The sequence below is a fragment of the Ictalurus punctatus genome, chromosome 15, assembly GCF_001660625.3.
Source record: "Ictalurus punctatus breed USDA103 chromosome 15, Coco_2.0, whole genome shotgun sequence".
NCBI classification, from domain to species: Eukaryota; Metazoa; Chordata; class Actinopteri; order Siluriformes; family Ictaluridae; genus Ictalurus; species Ictalurus punctatus.
The window spans coordinates 26,250,227-26,267,726 of NC_030430.2; the positions used below are offsets into that span (position 1 = coordinate 26,250,227).

The 17,500-nt window shown below is 43.1% G+C and overlaps 2 protein-coding genes across 4 annotated transcripts in view; one reads left to right on the forward strand and one right to left on the reverse strand.

Annotated features, from left to right (window-relative positions):
- LOC108276335 (microphthalmia-associated transcription factor) overlaps positions 1–2,243 on the forward strand; it is a 14,716-nt gene extending 12,473 nt beyond the window's left edge. For 2 of the 3 annotated variants that reach the window (XM_017487926.3, XM_017487928.3), the window contains exons 5-9: positions 195–312; positions 455–511; positions 593–668; positions 756–903; positions 1,022–2,243. In XM_017487926.3, the coding sequence (XP_017343415.1) occupies positions 195–312; positions 455–511; positions 593–668; positions 756–903; positions 1,022–1,315 (693 nt within the window). In that variant the 3' untranslated portion in view covers positions 1,316–2,243. The remainder of the gene's footprint in view (positions 1–194; positions 313–454; positions 512–592; positions 669–755; positions 904–1,021) is intronic. The other variant, XM_017487927.3, reaches the window with a different exon arrangement.
- The window catches only part of LOC108276359 (transmembrane protein 106C), a 17,620-nt gene continuing 2,143 nt past the window's right edge, over positions 2,024–17,500 (reverse strand). The window contains exons 3-9 of the mRNA XM_017487972.3: positions 9,864–10,043; positions 9,387–9,450; positions 8,172–8,331; positions 7,247–7,387; positions 6,980–7,029; positions 3,400–3,453; positions 2,024–3,194 (exon numbers count right to left, since the gene is read on the reverse strand). Coding sequence (XP_017343461.1) covers positions 3,020–3,194; positions 3,400–3,453; positions 6,980–7,029; positions 7,247–7,387; positions 8,172–8,331; positions 9,387–9,450; positions 9,864–10,026 — 807 coding nt within the window. The 5' untranslated portion in view covers positions 10,027–10,043 and the 3' untranslated portion in view covers positions 2,024–3,019. The remainder of the gene's footprint in view (positions 3,195–3,399; positions 3,454–6,979; positions 7,030–7,246; positions 7,388–8,171; positions 8,332–9,386; positions 9,451–9,863; positions 10,044–17,500) is intronic.

The following is a 17,500-nucleotide window of genomic DNA, read 5'->3' on the forward strand; positions in this document are numbered from 1 at the left end:
TATCTAAGAATTGTCCCGATCTGCACCTGTGTCCCAAAGCAAGCTAAATAAAGACCACAAATAATCTACACCGCATATGTAGTGTGACATGGAGACTAGAGCTGACTTACTGGGGCTGTGTCTCAAATCACCAAGTACTGTACTAAAGTGTGTGTGTGTGTGTGTGTGTGTGTGTGTTTGTTTTAACCTTGTAGATGCCATTGTCAGTGAATATGATGGATGTTTATAACAATCAGAGTTTAGCTCCGCCCCCCATCTCCGTCAGCACTTCCTGCCCTGAGAACCTGCCCAACGTGAAGAGGGACTTCTGTGGTAAGTGTACACACACTCTCTCACACACACACACACACACACACACACACACACAATTACTTAACTAGGTTTTAAGCACAGACTGTTTAATCTGAATAAAATGACTTTTAACGAGAACTTCGTCTGTTCTTCTTCCTCTGAGATGCAGACACTCACGCTCTCGCAAAGGAACGACAGAAAAAAGACAACCACAACCTGAGTGAGTTCCTCAACACCCACTTCTTATAAAACTGACGCAGTGTGAGGGTCTGATCCCTGTGTTTTCTTCATGTTCTTGCAGTCGAGAGGAGACGGCGCTTCAACATCAACGACCGCATTAAAGAGCTTGGCACCCTCATCCCCAAATCCAATGACCCGTACGTCCATCACTACACTGCTACTGCACTGCACCATCAGATCTGCTGCTGTCAGCTCAGTGTGTGTGTGTGTGTGTGTGTGTTCAGGGACATGCGCTGGAACAAGGGCACTATACTGAAGGCGTCAGTGGACTACATCAGGAAGCTGCAGAGGGATCAGCAACACGCCAAAGAGCTGGAGACCCGGCAAAAGAACCTGGAGATCACTAACCGCCACCTGATGTTGCGGGTACAGGTACACAGCTCTCCATCATCATCATCATCATCATCAGAGTGTGTGTGCCGAAAGGCTCCATTTTATATCGAATAAGAAGTGCTGATTAGCATGTTCTCTGTTCTCTTTGCTAATGCAGGAGTTGGAGATGCAGGCTCGAGCTCATGGACTCGTCCCCTCGCCTCTCTGCTCTCCAGAACATTCTGCTCATCCAATCAAACAGGAGCCGATGCTGGTTGACTGCGATACACCCACAGAAGGCTACATCACGACCTCTGACCCTGAGGCCTACGGGGTCATGGTGAAGACAACAGCTGCCAAACTAGGTGACGTGCTGATGGAAACGAAGTTGCCATTAATAACAAGCCTTTCGCCAAAGAACAGCAGCAGCAAGAGTAGCATTAGCATGGAGGAGAATGAGCGCACATGCTAGCACTTCCTGGTCTGACATCATGGTAAATGGTCTGCACTTATAGCGACTTTTAACCTAGCGGTTCTTCACCAGTGATGTTTTTCTGTATTTCCGTTAGATTTATTTTATATTAAACACTGTATTGTTGTAGGGCGCACGGTAGCTTAGTGGTTAGCATGTTCCCCTCACACCTCCAGGGTCGGGGGTTCAATTCCCACGGCTGCTCTGTGCTCTGCTCATGTTCTCCCCGTGCTGCGGTGGTTTCCTCCAGGTACTCCGGTTTCCTCCCCCAGTCCAAAGACATGCATGGTAGGCTGATTGCCGTGTCCGTAGTGTCCGCAGTGTATGAATAATGAGCGAGTGCGTGTGTGATTGCGCCCTGCGATGGATCGGCACCCGGTCCAGGGCCCCATGTTCCCCACGACCCAGTAGGATAAGGATGGATGGACTGTATTTTGTTAATTTTACTTTGTTCTGAAATAAGTTAAATTAATCAGTAGAATTAAATGAGATTCCGCTTTAATCCAGTTTGTGATGATTTGAATGTGAGTGATTAATAGATTCATTAATGTGTTTATTAATGTAGCGTTACACTGAGATTAGACACATCTATAACGAATTCATCTTCCTAATCATCCTCAGTGCACTTCAACGTCGTTTATATGAAGATTAGACACTGCAGAGACGCAGAAACGTCACTCACATGAATTCAGCAGAACTTTTAGATCATTCATTTAAAATTTTATTGTGTGTAGAATTTCATTTCCACGGTCCTGTTTATAGAGAATTTATCTTAAACACAGCTTCTTCTGACAGTAAAGTTAAAGGAAACGAAAACTCTTTGATCATCTGATAAATTAGTGCAATAAAGTTTGTTTATTTATTTATTTAATTATGAATGTAAACTCCAAGTTTTACTCATTAAAGCCAGGGGGCGGGGCTAAAGGAAGTCACTGTTTCTGATTGGTGTGTTGACTCAAAACAGTCACCAGAGGCGTGCGCGCACACACACACACACACACACACACATTATATAAAGATTAAAATTTCACTGCTGCCATTTTAAACAAGAGAAAAATGGGAGTAGTCTAATCTTCACATTTATATATTTAATTACACAAACCAAAAAATATCCTAATATATATATTAAAAAGAAAAAGCAAATAAAGTGCAAAATTTATCTTCAAGTACAGAAACTCTTATGCGAACACTGCTAATGCTAAGTGTTAAGACTAAACACAAACACTTTTATTAATTTTACTATCCATGTTGGCATTTAGCATCTCAGTTACACATCATTTATATACATGTCTCTCTGCTTTAAGTCTATAAGGCCACATGCTAACACTACATGCTCCTGAAATAAAAGTGACCTGAGATATCAGCAGCCGTTCAGCAGTAGCACCACATGCTAGCATTTAGCATATTTATCACATCTCATTTATCCCCACTTATCACTCATTTATCTCTCAAAATTCCCACCCTTTTAGTTTAAATACAGAAACACAAAATGCTAACGCTAAGGGCTAACCCTTTATGTGCCTGAAGTGAGTGACCTGAGACGCGAATGTAAACAGGAAGTGCAGCAGGTTTTTTTTTTATCCAGTAGGAATTCAATGTTAGAGTTTAGCGTCTCAGCCACACAGTTAATGGGAAGATACACTGAGAAATCTCACACTATTGCTGGCTTAAAGATAGCGTGATGCGAACAGTGCTATTCTGTGTTTAATGGGTGGAGCCTGTGTGTGTGTACAGAGTCCTCCGGCCTGAGTGGGGCAGCACAGAGCCGTGAAGGTCAGGTGGGTGGTGCAGGGTGGAGTTAGCGCCACAGTCAATGTAGCGATATGCCTCCAGTGTGTTCTGTGCACTGCGAACCACGTAGGAGGTTTTTACTGAGGTCCTGTAGGGACACACACATACACACACATATCTCTTCAGGGGAAGTCAACAAGTGTGTGACTATTGCATGAGTGAAACTGATTTGGGTGAGGAGTGTGTGATCGGTGTGTGGGGAGTGTGTGATTGGTGTTTGAGGTGTGTGTGGAGAGTGTGTGTGTGTGGGGGAGTATGTGTGGGGAGTGTGTGGTGTGAAATCAGAGACTCACTGTGTGAACACCACAATGTTGTGAACTTTAATGCTCGCCATGGTGCAGAAAGCACTGTGAGAACAAGAACACACTTCAGTTCAGGTGTATTTGTATAGTGTTAGGGTTTAGTATTTGTATAGTGTTAGGATTTGTATGGGGTTAGTGTTAGGGTTTAGTATTTGTATCGGGTTATTGTTAGGGTTTAGTATTTGTATAGGGTTAGTGTTAGGGTTTAGTATTTGTATAGGGTTTAGTATTTGTATCGGGTTATTGTTAGGGTTTAGTATTTGTATAGGGTTAGTGTTAGGGTTTAGTATTTGTATAGGGTTAGTGTTAGGGTTTAGTATTTGTAAAGGGTTAGTGTTAGGGTTTAGTATTTGTATGGTGTTAGTGTTAGGGTTTAGTGTTTGTATGGGGTTAGTGTTAGGGTTTAGTATTTGTATGGGGTTAGTGTTAGGGTTAAGTATTTGTACAGGGTTTAGTATTTGTATAGGGTTAGTGTTAAGGTTTAGTATTTGTATGGGGTTAGTGTTAGGGTTTAGTATTTGTATAGGGTTAGTGTTAGGGTTTAGTATTTGTATAGAGTTAGGGTTAAGCATTTGTATAGGGTTTAGTATTTGTAGAGGGTTAGTGTTAGGGTTTAGTATTTGTATAGGGTTAGTGTTAGGGTTTAGTATTTGTATAGGGTTTAGTATTTGTATAGGGTTTAGTATTTGTATAGGGTTAGTGTTAGGGTTTAGTATTTGTATAGGGTTTAGTATTTGTATAGGGTTTAGTATTTGTATAGGGTTAGTGTTAGGGTTTCGTATTTGTATGGGGTTAGTGTCAGGGTTAAGTATTTGTACAGGGTTTAGTATTTGTATAGGGTTAGTGTTAAGGTTTAGTATTTGTATGGGGTTAGGGTTTAGTATTTGTATAGGGTTAGTGTTAGGGTTTAGTATTTGTATAGGGTTAGGGTTAAGTATTTGTATAGGGTTTAGTATTTGTATAGGGTTAGTGTTAGGGTTTAGTATTTGTATAGGGTTTAGTATTTGTATAGGGTTAGTGTTAGGGTTTAGTATTTGTATAGGGTTTAGTATTTGTATAGGGTTAGTGTTAGGGTTTAGTATTTGTATAGGGTTAGTGTTAGGGTTAAGTATTTGTATAGGGTTAGGGTTAAGTATTTGTATAGGGTTTAGTATTTGTATAGGGTTAGTGTTAGGGTTTAGTATTTGTATAGGGTTAAGTATTTGTATAGGGTTTAGTATTTGTATAGGGTTAGTGTTAGGGTTTAGTATTTGTATAGGGTTTAGTATTTGTATAGGGTTAGTGTTAAGGTTTAGTATTTGTATGGGGTTAGTGTTAGGGTTTAGTATTTGTATGGGGTTAGTGTTAGGGTTTAGTATTTGTATAGGGTTAGTGTTAGGGTTAAGTATTTGTATAGGGTTTAGTATTTGTATAGGGTTAGTGTTAGGGTTTAGTATTTGTATAGGGTTAAGTATTTGTATAGGGTTTAGTATTTGTATAGGGTTAGTGTTAGGGTTTCGTATTTGTATAGGGTTAGTGTTAGGGTTTAGTATTTGTATAGGGTTAGGGTTAAGTATTTGTATAGGGTTTAGTATTTGTAGAGGGTTAGTGTTAGGGTTTAGTATTTGTATAGGGTTAGTGTTAGGGTTAAGTATTTGTATAGGGTTAGGGTTAAGTATTTGTATAGGGTTTAGTATTTGTATAGGGTTAGTGTTAGGGTTTAGTATTTGTATAGAGTTAAGTATTTGTATAGGGTTTAGTATTTGTATAGGGTTAGTGTTAGGGTTTAGTATTTGTATAGGGTTAAGTATTTGTATAGGGTTTAGTATTTGTATAGGGTTTAGTATTTGTATAGGGTTTAGTATTTGTATAGGGTTAGTGTTAGGGTTTAGTATTTGTATAGGGTTAGTGTTAAGGTTTAGTATTTGTATGGGGTTAGTGTTAGGGTTTAGTATTTGTATGGGGTTAGTGTTAGGGTTTAGTATTTGTATAGGGTTAGTGTTAGGGTTAAGTATTTGTATAGGGTTTAGTATTTGTATAGGATTAGTGTTAGGGTTTAGTATTTGTATAGGGTTAAGTATTTGTATAGGGTTTAGTATTTGTATAGGGTTAGTGTTAGGGTTTAGTATTTGTATAGGGTTTAGTATTTGTATAGGGTTAGTGTTAGGGTTTAGTATTTGTATAGGGTTTAGTATTTGTATAGGGTTAGTGTTAGGGTTTAGTATTTGTATAGGGTTAGGGTTAAGTATTTGTATAGGGTTTAGTATTTGTAGAGGGTTAGTGTTAGGGTTTAGTATTTGTATAGGGTTTAGTATTTGTATAGGGTTAGTGTTAGGGTTAAGTATTTGTATAGGGTTAGGGTTAAGTATTTGTATAGGGTTTAGTATTTGTATAGGGTTAGTATTAGGGTTTAGTATTTGTATAGGGTTAGTATTAGGGTTTAGTATTTGTAGAGGGTTAGTGTTAGGGTTTAGTATTTGTATAGGGTTCAGTATTTGTAGAGGGTTAGTGTTAGGGTTTAGTATTTGTATAGGGTTTAGTATTTGTATAGGGTTCAGTATTTGTAGAGGGTTAGTGTTAGGGTTTAGTATTTGTATAGGGTTTAGTATTTGTAGAGGGTTAGTGTTAGGGTTTAGTATTTGTATAGGGTTTAGTATTTGTATAGGGTTAAGGTTTAGTATTTGTATAGAGTTAGTATTAGGGTTAAGTATTTGTATAGGGTTTAGTATTTGTAGAGGGTTAGTGTTAGGGTTTAGCATTTGTATAGGGTTAGGGTTTAGTATTTGTATGGGGTTAGTGTTAGGGTTAAGTATTTGTATAGGGTTTAGTATTTGTAGAGGGTTAGTGTTAGGGTTTAGTATTTGTATAGGGTTTAGTATTTGTAGAGGGTTAGTGTTAGGGTTTAGTATTTGTATAGGGTTAGGGTTTAGTATTTGTATGGGGTTAGTGTTAGGGTTAAGTATTTGTATAATGTTTAGTATTTGGAGAGGGTTAGTGTTAGGGTTTAGTATTGGTATAGGGTTAGGGTTAAGTATTTGTATAGGGTTAGGGTTTAGTATTTGTATAGGGTTAGTGTTAGGGTTTAGTATTTGTATAGGGTTTAGTATTTGTATAGGGTTAGTGTTAGGGTTTAGTATTTGTATAGGGTTAGGGTTTAGTATTTGTATAGGGTTAGTGTTAGGGTTTAGTATTTGTATAGGGTTTCGTATTTGTATAGGGTTAGTGTTTGGGTTTAGTATTTGTATAGGGTTAGTGTTAGGGTTTAGTATTTGTATAGGGTTAGTGTTAGGGTTTAGTATTTGTATAGGGTTAGGGTTTAGTATTTGTATAGGGTTAGTGTTAGGGTTTAGTATTTGTATAGGGTTTAGTATTTGTATAGGGTTAGTGTTAGGGTTTAGTATTTGTATGGGGTTAGTGTTAGGGTTTAGTATTTGTATGGGGTTAGTGTTAGGGTTTAGTATTTGTATAGGGTTTAGTATTTGTATAGGGTTAGGGATTTTGTCCCAAAGCAGCTTTACAGAAATATATAAATATAATAATAATGTAAACATGAGCTCAGTGAGACTACTTTTAAATGTAAAAGTGAACTTACTACACGTAGGACAGTGAACCGCTAATCTCCACAGTCACAGTGAAGTTCATCTGCACACACACACACACGCACACACAAAATCTCTGTACAAAATACAATCAGTAGAGGTGATTGTATGGTTCATACCTGTCTCTGACTGGCCCCTCCCCCCCAGCTCACCTCTAACTGACCCCTCCCCAATATTCATCTCTGACTGACCCCACCACCATACTCATCTCTGACTAATACCTCTCCCATACCTGTCTGTGACTGACTCCGCCCCCTCACCTGTCTCTGGCTCAGTGGTTGGATGCTGATGATGTTGTCGAGCTGCTGAGTGCCGATGACCGTCTTCATGTAGAGAACCTGACTGTTCACACTGTCCACCAACACGGTGAAGAAGTTCTGATTGTTAAAGTTCAGGGCATTCTGAGAGAACACACAGACATACATTTTTAATCCCACACAAGGATGTAGAAAACATATATAATCAAGGACACTTCGGCATGTGGGCCGGGAATCGAACCTCCAGCCCTGTGATTAATGGATACCTGCTCTACCACCTGAGCCACTGTGGGCAACTGTGGGCACATTACCTGTGTAAAGCCAGAGGACAGACAGCAGCTTGGTAAAGTTGAGGAATGTGTAAAGGACATTAGACGTTGGATGTTTATTAACTTCCTCTTACTTAATTCTGACAAGACAGAAGAACTACTAGGACCACGTGTAGCTAGAAGTAATCTTTCTGATCTCACAGTAACTCTGGATGGACTTTCTGTTTCATCATGTGCAGCAGTAAAAGACCTTGGAGTGATTATTGACTCCATTTGACCTGAGTGAACTTCTGGTCTTTTATGATCTGCCACGCCTACTTCCATCAAAAGGTGCAGGCTATTTGTTGGTACCTGGAATACTGAAGGCTACAGCAGGGGGAAGAGCTTTCTCTTACAAATTCCCACAGTTATGGAACAGCTTTCCAATTACTGTTCGGGACTCAGACACAGTGTTTGACTTATATTAGTTCCTCTCAAGGTTTTTCCTCAACACTGTTGCCTCTGGATTATTCATTATGGATTTAAATAACATCCAGATAGCGAGAAGTGCTGTATAAAAATAAACTTTAATTTAATTGAATAAAGATTAATCCTGTAAAAGCCTAAAATGATCACATACAATCTGTTGTGTGTGTGTTTGTGTGTGTTTGTACACTCACGGTCATGTTAATGAGCACGCGGCTGTTGTCATGGTCAAAATGGATGACGACAGACTGTATCCCTCCGTCCTCCACCAGGACGGGCCGAGGGAACATGAAGAAGGTGACGAGGGAGCAGACAAACAAACACACAATCACAGACAGACCAACATACTGCTTCCTGTATGCAAACATCACACACACACACACACACACACACACACGCTCATTAAACACTAATTTTAACATTACTGTACAGCAAGCTCAGGTATGATCCGGGACTCATCACATTAACTAACACTGTGCTGTGGTTTAGATTAGAGATCTACAGATAATCAGTTTTACTGATATTATTCTGATATTTAAGTAATTTTCCATAATAGGATATCGGTTTTATAATGAATAATAATAATAGTACGAAGAGGCAGAATATTGGCACCATCTTGTGGGTGTTTTGAGAGTTGCGTGCAGAACCACGATTGCAGCACTGAATCTGAAACGGCGTGCAGGTAAAGTAGACTTGCTTTGCTTTCTGGTATATAAATAATAGTTTTGTTGTGTTTTGTATGCGAGGAGGAAGTGAAATTGACAAAACTGTTATAAATAAAACAGTTTGTTCAGTTCAGTGGTGGAGTTATCACTGCGTCAAAAACAGAAATAAAACAATAAATAAATATCAGTTATCGGACACAAACATGCAAATAATCGGTATCGGTTATAAAAAAATCAATATCAGTTCGATCTCTAGTTTAGATCATCATTATTATTATAATCTCAACTCTGTTCTTTATTCATTCATCTGCTGAACAGAACCGTATGAAGCTGAGAACACGCGACACACCTTCACTCGTCTCCTTAATAACAGGAGATGAAGAAGAACTCAAAACTCAGAGTACTTAACCATTCGTCTGTTTTTGTCTTATAGTTTGTTGGGTAAAGCACACCTGGGTTTCATGCCAGGTGATATATAATGGTGGGGCAGACAAACCCGGGGTTTTGTCTATATATACACACACATGTTGGACTTGAATTGTGGACCCGGCAAATAAAAGAACATTTGCACTAAAGTGCTATATTGAACAGTTAATCCATCATTTATAACGAACCAGCACAGCATCTCCGTGACAATGTGTGTGTATATGTGGATATATGTGTTTGTTTATGTGTGTGTGTGTGTGTGTGTGTGTGTGTGTGTGTGTGTGTGTGTGTGTGTGTGTGTGTGTGTGCGTGTCTCACGTCCTTTGAGGCTGCAGTCTCTGGTCACTGTAGGGAATCAATGCCACCAGCTCATTCACCTGATCTGTAAAACAAAATAACAAAAACATCTTGTGATGTGATCAATGAGCCCGACAGGTCATCAACAGTTTGTGCTGGACTTTATTCTGTGTGTGTGTGTGTGTGTGTGTGTTGGGGCGGTTCTGATAATTACTTACACCAAACACAGATGTTAAAAGTTTAGGATATAGTCAGTGGAGGTCATGTGACTGTCTGGACTCTATTGTGATATTCATGGCTTTGTTCTAATTTAAACTTTGTAGCAGGTCTGAGCTGCGCTCTGATTGGCCGATATTTCAGCACAGAATCATGTGATTTATTTGATTTAACTGCTTTTATTTACGTTTGTGTTTTTATGGGTTTTTTTCTGAGCGTACTGTGAGTTTTTGTTTCGAGCCCATGCTGCAGGAGTTATCGGTGTAGTAAAGTGAGACTCACCTGAGGGGATGCGTCCAGAGCCCTGGCAGGTGGGACAGGTGATGCTGTCTCTGCCTGTGAACTCCACATATGGGAACTGGGCGATGTCCTCCTGTCTGTCCCGCCCATCCAGAGAGTCATCATCCACTCGCTCCACCAGAGCGCTGTCCTCTGCACCGCCCATCCTCCTGACTCTGCCCACTGAACCAGAGTGTTGAGAGCACAATGAGCCCATTAGCTCCACCCTGAACACACACACACACACACACACACATTTAAATATAAACATCCAAACAACTGAACTTGTTATATAAACACATATGTTTAAGATCCACTTTATTAGGAGCACTTGTACATTCAGGCAGTAATCTAATCAGCCAATCATGTGGCAGCAGAGCAGGAATCTGAGGCGGTCATGAGCACAGACTCACTCGATCTGTACAGGTGAAGATGGGAAAAAGACCAGGTGATTTTTTTTTCTAATCTTCAACTGTCCAGTTTGGGTGAGTCTGTGCTCATGACAGCCTCAGGAGAGGAACCTGACGTGGTCTTCTGCTGTTGTAGCTCATCCACCTCAAGCTCAGATGTTTAGTGCATGCTCAGATGCGTTTCTGCTCACTGTGGCTGTAAAACGTGATTATATGAGTTACTACATCCTTCCATGCAGCTCAAATCAATCTGGCCATTTTCCTCTGATCTCTCTTAACGAGGCATTTCCACCCACAGAACTGTCACTCACTCAATGTTTTTTGTTTTTCACACCATTCTGTATAAACTGTAGAGACTGCTGTGTGAGAAGATCCCAGGAGATCAGCAGTTCCTGAAATACTCAAACCAGCCCAACTGGTACCAACAACCATCCAACATCCATGCAACATTCACAGTCACAGAGATCAGACTTTTTCTTCATTCTGGTGTTTGATGTGAACATTAACTGAAGCTCTTGAGCTGTGTCTTATACACGTTCCTCCTGAGACGTCAGTGTTCCTGACCCCTTCTACTCTCCGGACCTGCCTGATCCATCCTGATGTTCTACTTCTGGTTGGAGTTCTCATCAGTTGGAGGTCACATGCTGCTGCTGAGGATGTCCCACATGGTGCAGTCTGAAGATCACTGAGATTACTGAGGACGGTTCCACTTTAACACCATAAAGATGCTCTGGACCTCAGTTCATATGAACAGTTATGCTGTGATAGCTTTAGCACTACAATCACCACAAACAGTTCTGCACTCGAGTCTCCATCAGTGAACAGTGGAGAAGTTCTTCATGTAGAAACTGTAATGAATGAATTTTTCCCCTCAACATAGCAGTTATGTGCCTCCATGTGCAGACAACGTCCTGACCAATTCCTTTGATTGGCCAGAAGTGTATTTCTCCAAGTAATAAAACCAGTTGTTACTAGTCTTGCTTTCAATCCCATGTGCAAATGCCTGTATGAAAGTTCTAAAGTTCAGAGGATCAAGAATAGGGATTTCCCTGCAGGGAAGTAGAGACCGGTTTTGCTCTTGAACAATGAGATCTGAAATGTCACTGAAGTTGTTAGTTGTGTTTGCGAAATTTGGTTGTGTTGTTGGTGTAGAAGGAGCTGCTGCTTGGTGAGATGTTTGCCGTGTTACTGATGTTTGAATTGGGTGTGGCTGTTAGCTTTGATCCGTTCGAAGTGGAGTTTTCGGAATGATGTATACTTGCATATTCCACTGCTGGTTCTGGATCCACAGTAATTTCCTCGTTCTTTATCTTCTGTTTCAAGGTAAGTATTCATACCATCTTCAGATGGTTTTGAGTGAGACACTGATTTGGTTTGAGAGCTTGCAAACTGTTTCTCAGACTTCTCAAGAACCTGTACATTGGGATTTGCTGCAGCTATACCAGTTTCCAGCTCACTTTCTTCTATTGCATCTTGCAGCTTTATTGTCTGCAGTTCCAAAGCATGCTTCTTCTTCAGCCCAGCAGCACGCTCCTGAACACCTGCTTTCTCAGCTTCGGCTTTTATGCGTGCTGAGGACACAGAAGACGTACCGGATTTAGAAGACCCCTTTGATTTATTTGATTTCCTAGATGCATTTGAAACACTGTTAAAGGGTGTAATCACTTCTTGTCGCTCAGGATGATTGAGCTTCCATGCTTCCACGTCCTTAAAAAATGATAAATAAGTATTGCTTTTTGGCACATACCAGTTAAAATGTTTTCCTTCATCATCACTTAACATTAGTTGCACAGATACATGAGCTCCATCAAATTCATTCATTGAACAAATGACATTTTTAACACATCAACAGTGTCCATTAATTCCTTTAACTCATTTAATCTCCGTCTGCAAACGCTCAATTTGTCTCTGCATGTTGCAATGACTTAATTTCTCCTCCAACATGGCGGCAGCCTCAGTGGCAGAATCAGCACTTTCCATTGTTTGAAATATTTGGCACGAGTTTACTTGAAAAACCAGTGCAGGCAAACCACACCAACACCCAGTACTTACACTCCCATAGTGACTTCAAAATAAAGTGTTTATCACAATCCAGCAGATATTCAACACATCATTGTGGTTAAAGGCTGGTTGTGACAGGTCAACCAATCCTGATTCGAACCCCAGCTCCAGTTTCATTCCAACAAACTTCCATCTCCAGAGTCTAGTTTCAGAAACATTCCAAGACCAGTTTTATACTTATGTAGTGGTCAAATGATTAAATCCCCCCGTTAAGATGCTGTGTAGTTCTAACTTGCATTTTTTTTGTTATAGATACTGTGTTTGGCTGTGAGTCATACCTGTGCTTAATTGTTGGTGTGAGAGGCAGACAGACAGGTATACAAGCCGATAATTTGATGAGTATCTAATCTGATCTAATCAAATTGCTAAATTCCAAACAAAGGGGTTTTCAATTTGGCCAGCCTTCCAATAACAAAATAAAGAGCACCAGACGTTATAAAATAAAGGGAATACAAGACTGTTTGGTCACCAGCATCTTCCACTGTCTAATTAAGAAAGTCCTTTTGAGCACATGGAAGACACCATATTAACTCCTCAGGTGACCTGGATAAATGTCAAAATAAAAATCTCAAGCCAAAGGCCAGGATGTAGGGTGCAGGATATACTGTAGGATGTAGGGTGCAGGATGTAGGGTGCAGGGTATGATGTAGGGTGCAGGATGCAGGATGCAGGGTATACGGTAGGATGTAGGGTGCCGGATGTAGGGTCCAGGATGTAGGGTGCAGGGTATACTGTAGGATGTAGGGTGCAGGATGTAGGGTGCAGGATGTAGGGTGCAGGGTATACTGTAGGATGTAGGGTGCCGGATGTAGGGTCCAGGATGTAGGGTGCAGGGTATACTGTAGGATGTAGGGTGCAGGATGTAAGGTGCAGGGTATACTGTAGGACGTAGGGTGCAGGATGTAGGGTGCAGGGTATACTGTAGGATGTAGGGTGCAGGGTATACTGTAGGACGTAGGATGCAGGATGTAGGGTGCAGGGTATACTGTAGGACGTAGGGTGCAGGATGTAGGGTGTAGGATGTAGGGTGAGGGTATACTGTAGGATGTAGGGTGCAGGATGTAGGGTGCAGGATGTAGGGTGCTGGTTATACTGTAGGACATAGGGTGCAGGATGTAGGGCGTAGGATGTAGGGTGCAGGGTATACTGTAGGACGTAGGGTGCCAGATGCAGGGTGCAGGATGTAGGGTGCAGGATGTAGGGTGCAGGATGTAGGGTGCAGGGTATACTGTAGGACGTAGGGTGCAGGATGTAGGGTGTAGGATGTAGGGTGCAGGGTATACTGTAGGATGTAGGGTGCAGGGTATACTGTAGGATGTAGGGTGCCAGATGTAGGGTGCAGGATGTAGGGTGCAGGGTATACTGTAGGATGTAGGGTGCCAGATGTAGGGTGCAGGATGTAGGGTGCAGGTTATACTGTAGGATGTAGGGTGCAGGATGTAGGGTTCAGGTTATACTGTAGGATGTAGGGTGCCGGATGTAGGGTCCAGGATGTAGGGTGCAGGGTATACTGTAGGATGTATGGTGCAGGGTATATTGTAGGATGTAGGGTGCAGGATGTAGGGTGTAGGATGTAGGGTGCAGGGTATACTGTAGGATGTAGGGTGCAGAATGTAGGGTGCAGGGTATACAGTAGGATGTAGGGTGCAGGGTATACTGTAGGATGTAGGGTGCCAGATGTAGGGTGCAGGATGTAGGGTGCAGGGTATACTGTAGGATGTAGGGTGCAGGATGTAGGGTGAAGGGTATACTGTAGGATGTAGGGTGCAGGACGTAGGGTGCAGGGTATACTGTAGGATGTAGGGTGCAGGACGTAGGGTGCAGGGTGTACTGTAGGATGTAGGCTGCCAGATGTAGGGTGCAGGATGTAGGGTGCAGCTTATAAATTAGGATGTAGGGTGCAGGATGTAGGGTGCAGGATGTAGGATGTAGGGTATAGTGTAGGGTATAGTGTATAGTGTAGGGTGTAGGGTATAGGGTACCGGGTATACTGTAGGGTGTAGGATGTAGGGCATGGTGTAGATGTAGGGTATACTGTAGGATGTAGGGTGCAGGTTATACTGTAGGATGTAGGGTGAAGGATGTAGGGTGCAGGATGCAGGGTATACTGTAGGATGTAGGGTGCAGGGTATACTGTAGGATGTAGGGTGCCAGATGTAGGGTGCAGGATGTAGGGTGCAGGGTATACTGTAGGATGTAGGGTGCCAGATGTAGGGTGCAGGATGTAGGGTGCAGGTTATACTGTAGGATGTAGGGTGCAGGATGTAGGGTTCAGGTTATACTGTAGGATGTAGGGTGCCGGATGTAGGGTCCAGGATGTAGGGTGCAGGGTATACTGTAGGATGTATGGTGCAGGGTATATTGTAGGATGTAGGGTGCAGGATGTAGGGTGTAGGATGTAGGGTGCAGGGTATACTGTAGGATGTAGGGTGCAGAATGTAGGGTGCAGGGTATACAGTAGGATGTAGGGTGCAGGGTATACTGTAGGATGTAGGGTGCCAGATGTAGGGTGCAGGATGTAGGGTGCAGGATGTACTGTAGGATGTAGGGTGCAGGATGTAGGGTGAAGGGTATACTGTAGGATGTAGGGTGCAGGACGTAGGGTGCAGGGTATACTGTAGGATGTAGGGTGCAGGACGTAGGGTGCAGGGTGTACTGTAGGATGTAGGCTGCCAGATGTAGGGTGCAGGATGTAGGGTGCAGCTTATAAATTAGGATGTAGGGTGCAGGATGTAGGGTGCAGGATGTAGGATGTAGGGTATAGTGTAGGGTATAGTGTATAGTGTAGGGTGTAGGGTATAGGGTACCGGGTATACTGTAGGGTGTAGGATGTAGGGCATGGTGTAGATGTAGGGTATACTGTAGGATGTAGGGTGCAGGGTATACTGTAGGATGTAGGGTGCCAGATGTAGGGTGCAGGATGTAGGGTGCAGGATGTAGGGTGCAGGTTATACTGTAGGACGTAGGGTGCAGGGTATACTGTAGGATGTAGGGTGCAGGGTATACTGTAGGATGTAGGGTGTAGGATGTAGGGTGCAGGGTATACTGTAGGATGTAGGGTGCAGGGTATACTGTAGGATGTAGGGTGCCAGATGTAGGGTGCAGGATGTAGGGTGCAGGTTATACTGTAGGATGTAGGGTGCAGGTTATACTGTAGGATGTAGGGTGCAGGATGTAGGGTTCAGGTTATACTGTAGGATGTAGAGTGCAGAATGTAGGGTGCAGGGTATACAGTAGGATGTAGGGTGCAGGATGTAGGGTGCAGGGTATACTGTAGGATGTAGGGTGCCAGATGTAGGGTGCAGGATATATTGTAGGATGTAGGGTGCAGGATGTAGGGTGCAGGGTATACTGTAGCATGTAGGGTGCAGGGTGTAGGGTGCAGGATGTACTGTAGGATGTAGGCTGCCAGATGTAGGGTGCAGGATGTAGGGTGCAGGTTATACTGTAGGACGTAGGGTGCAGGATGTAGGGCGTAGGATGTAGGGTGCAGGATGTAGGGTGCAGGGTATACTGTAGGACGTAGGGTGCAGGATGTAGGGTGTAGGATGTATGGTGCAGGGTATACTGTAGGATGTAGGGTGTAGGATGTAGGGTGCAGGGTATACTGTAGGATGTCGGGTGTAGGGTATACTGTAGGATGTAGGGTGCCAGATGTAGGGTGCAGGATGTAGGGTGCAGGTTATACTGCAGGATGTAGGGTGCAGGTTATACTGTAGGATGTAGGGTGCAGGATGTAGGGTGCAGGTTATACTGTAGGACGTAGGGTGCCGGATGTAGGGTCCAGGATGTAGGGTGCAGGGTATACTGTAGGATGTAGGGTGCAGGATGTAGGGTGCAGGGTATACTGTAGGATGTAGGGTGCAGGATGTAGGGTGTAGGATGTAGGGTGCAGGGTATACTGTAGGGTGCAGGATGTAGGGTGTAGGATGTAGGGTGCAGGGTATACTGTAGGATGTAGGGTGCAGGGTATACTGTAGGATGTAGGGTGCAGGATGTAGGGTGCAGGGTATACTGTAGGATGCAGGATGTAGGGTGCAGGGTATACTGTAGGATGTAGGGTGCCAGATGTAGGGTGCAGGATGTAGGGTGCAGGGTATACTGTAGGATGTAGGGTGCAGGACGTAGGGTGCAGGGTGTAAGGTGCAGGATGTACTGTAGGATGTAGGGTGCCAGATGTAGGGTGCAGGATGTAGGGTGCAGGTTATAAATTAGGATGTAGGGTGCAGGATGTAGGGTGCAGGATGTAGGGTGCAGGATGTAGGGTGCAGGTTATACTGTAGGATGTAGGGTGCAGGGTATACTGTAGGATGTAGGGTGCAGGGTATACTGTAGGATGTAGGGTGTAGGATGTAGGGTGCAGGGTATACTGTAGGATGTAGGGTGCAGGGTATACTGTAGGATGTAGGGTGCCAGATGTAGGGTGCAGGATGTAGGGTGCAGGTTATACTGTAGGATGTAGGGTGCAGGTTATACTGTAGGATGTAGAGTGCAGAATGTAGGGTGCAGGGTATACAGTAGGATGTAGGGTGCAGGATGTAGGGTGCAGGGTATACTGTAGGATGTAGGGTGCCAGATGTAGGGTGCAGGATATACTGTAGGATGTAGGGTGCAGGATGTAGGGTGCAGGGTATACTGTAGCATGTAGGGTGCAGGGTGTAGGGTGCAGGATGTACTGTAGGATGTAGGCTGCCAGATGTAGGGTGCAGGATGTAGGGTGCAGGTTATACTGTAGGACGTAGGGTGCAGGATGTAGGGCGTAGGATGTAGGGTGCAGGATGTAGGGTGCAGGGTATACTGTAGGACGTAGGGTGCAGGATGTAGGGTGTAGGATGTATGGTGCAGGGTATACTGTAGGATGTAGGGTGTAGGATGTAGGGTGCAGGGTATACTGTAGGATGTCGGGTGTAGGGTATACTGTAGGATGTAGGGTGCCAGATGTAGGGTGCAGGATGTAGGGTGCAGGTTATACTGCAGGATGTAGGGTGCAGGTTATACTGTAGGATGTAGGGTGCAGGATGTAGGGTGCAGGTTATACTGTAGGACGTAGGGTGCCGGATGTAGGGTCCAGGATGTAGGGTGCAGGGTATACTGTAGGATGTAGGGTGCAGGATGTAGGGTGCAGGGTATACTGTAGGATGTAGGGTGCAGGATGTAGGGTGTAGGATG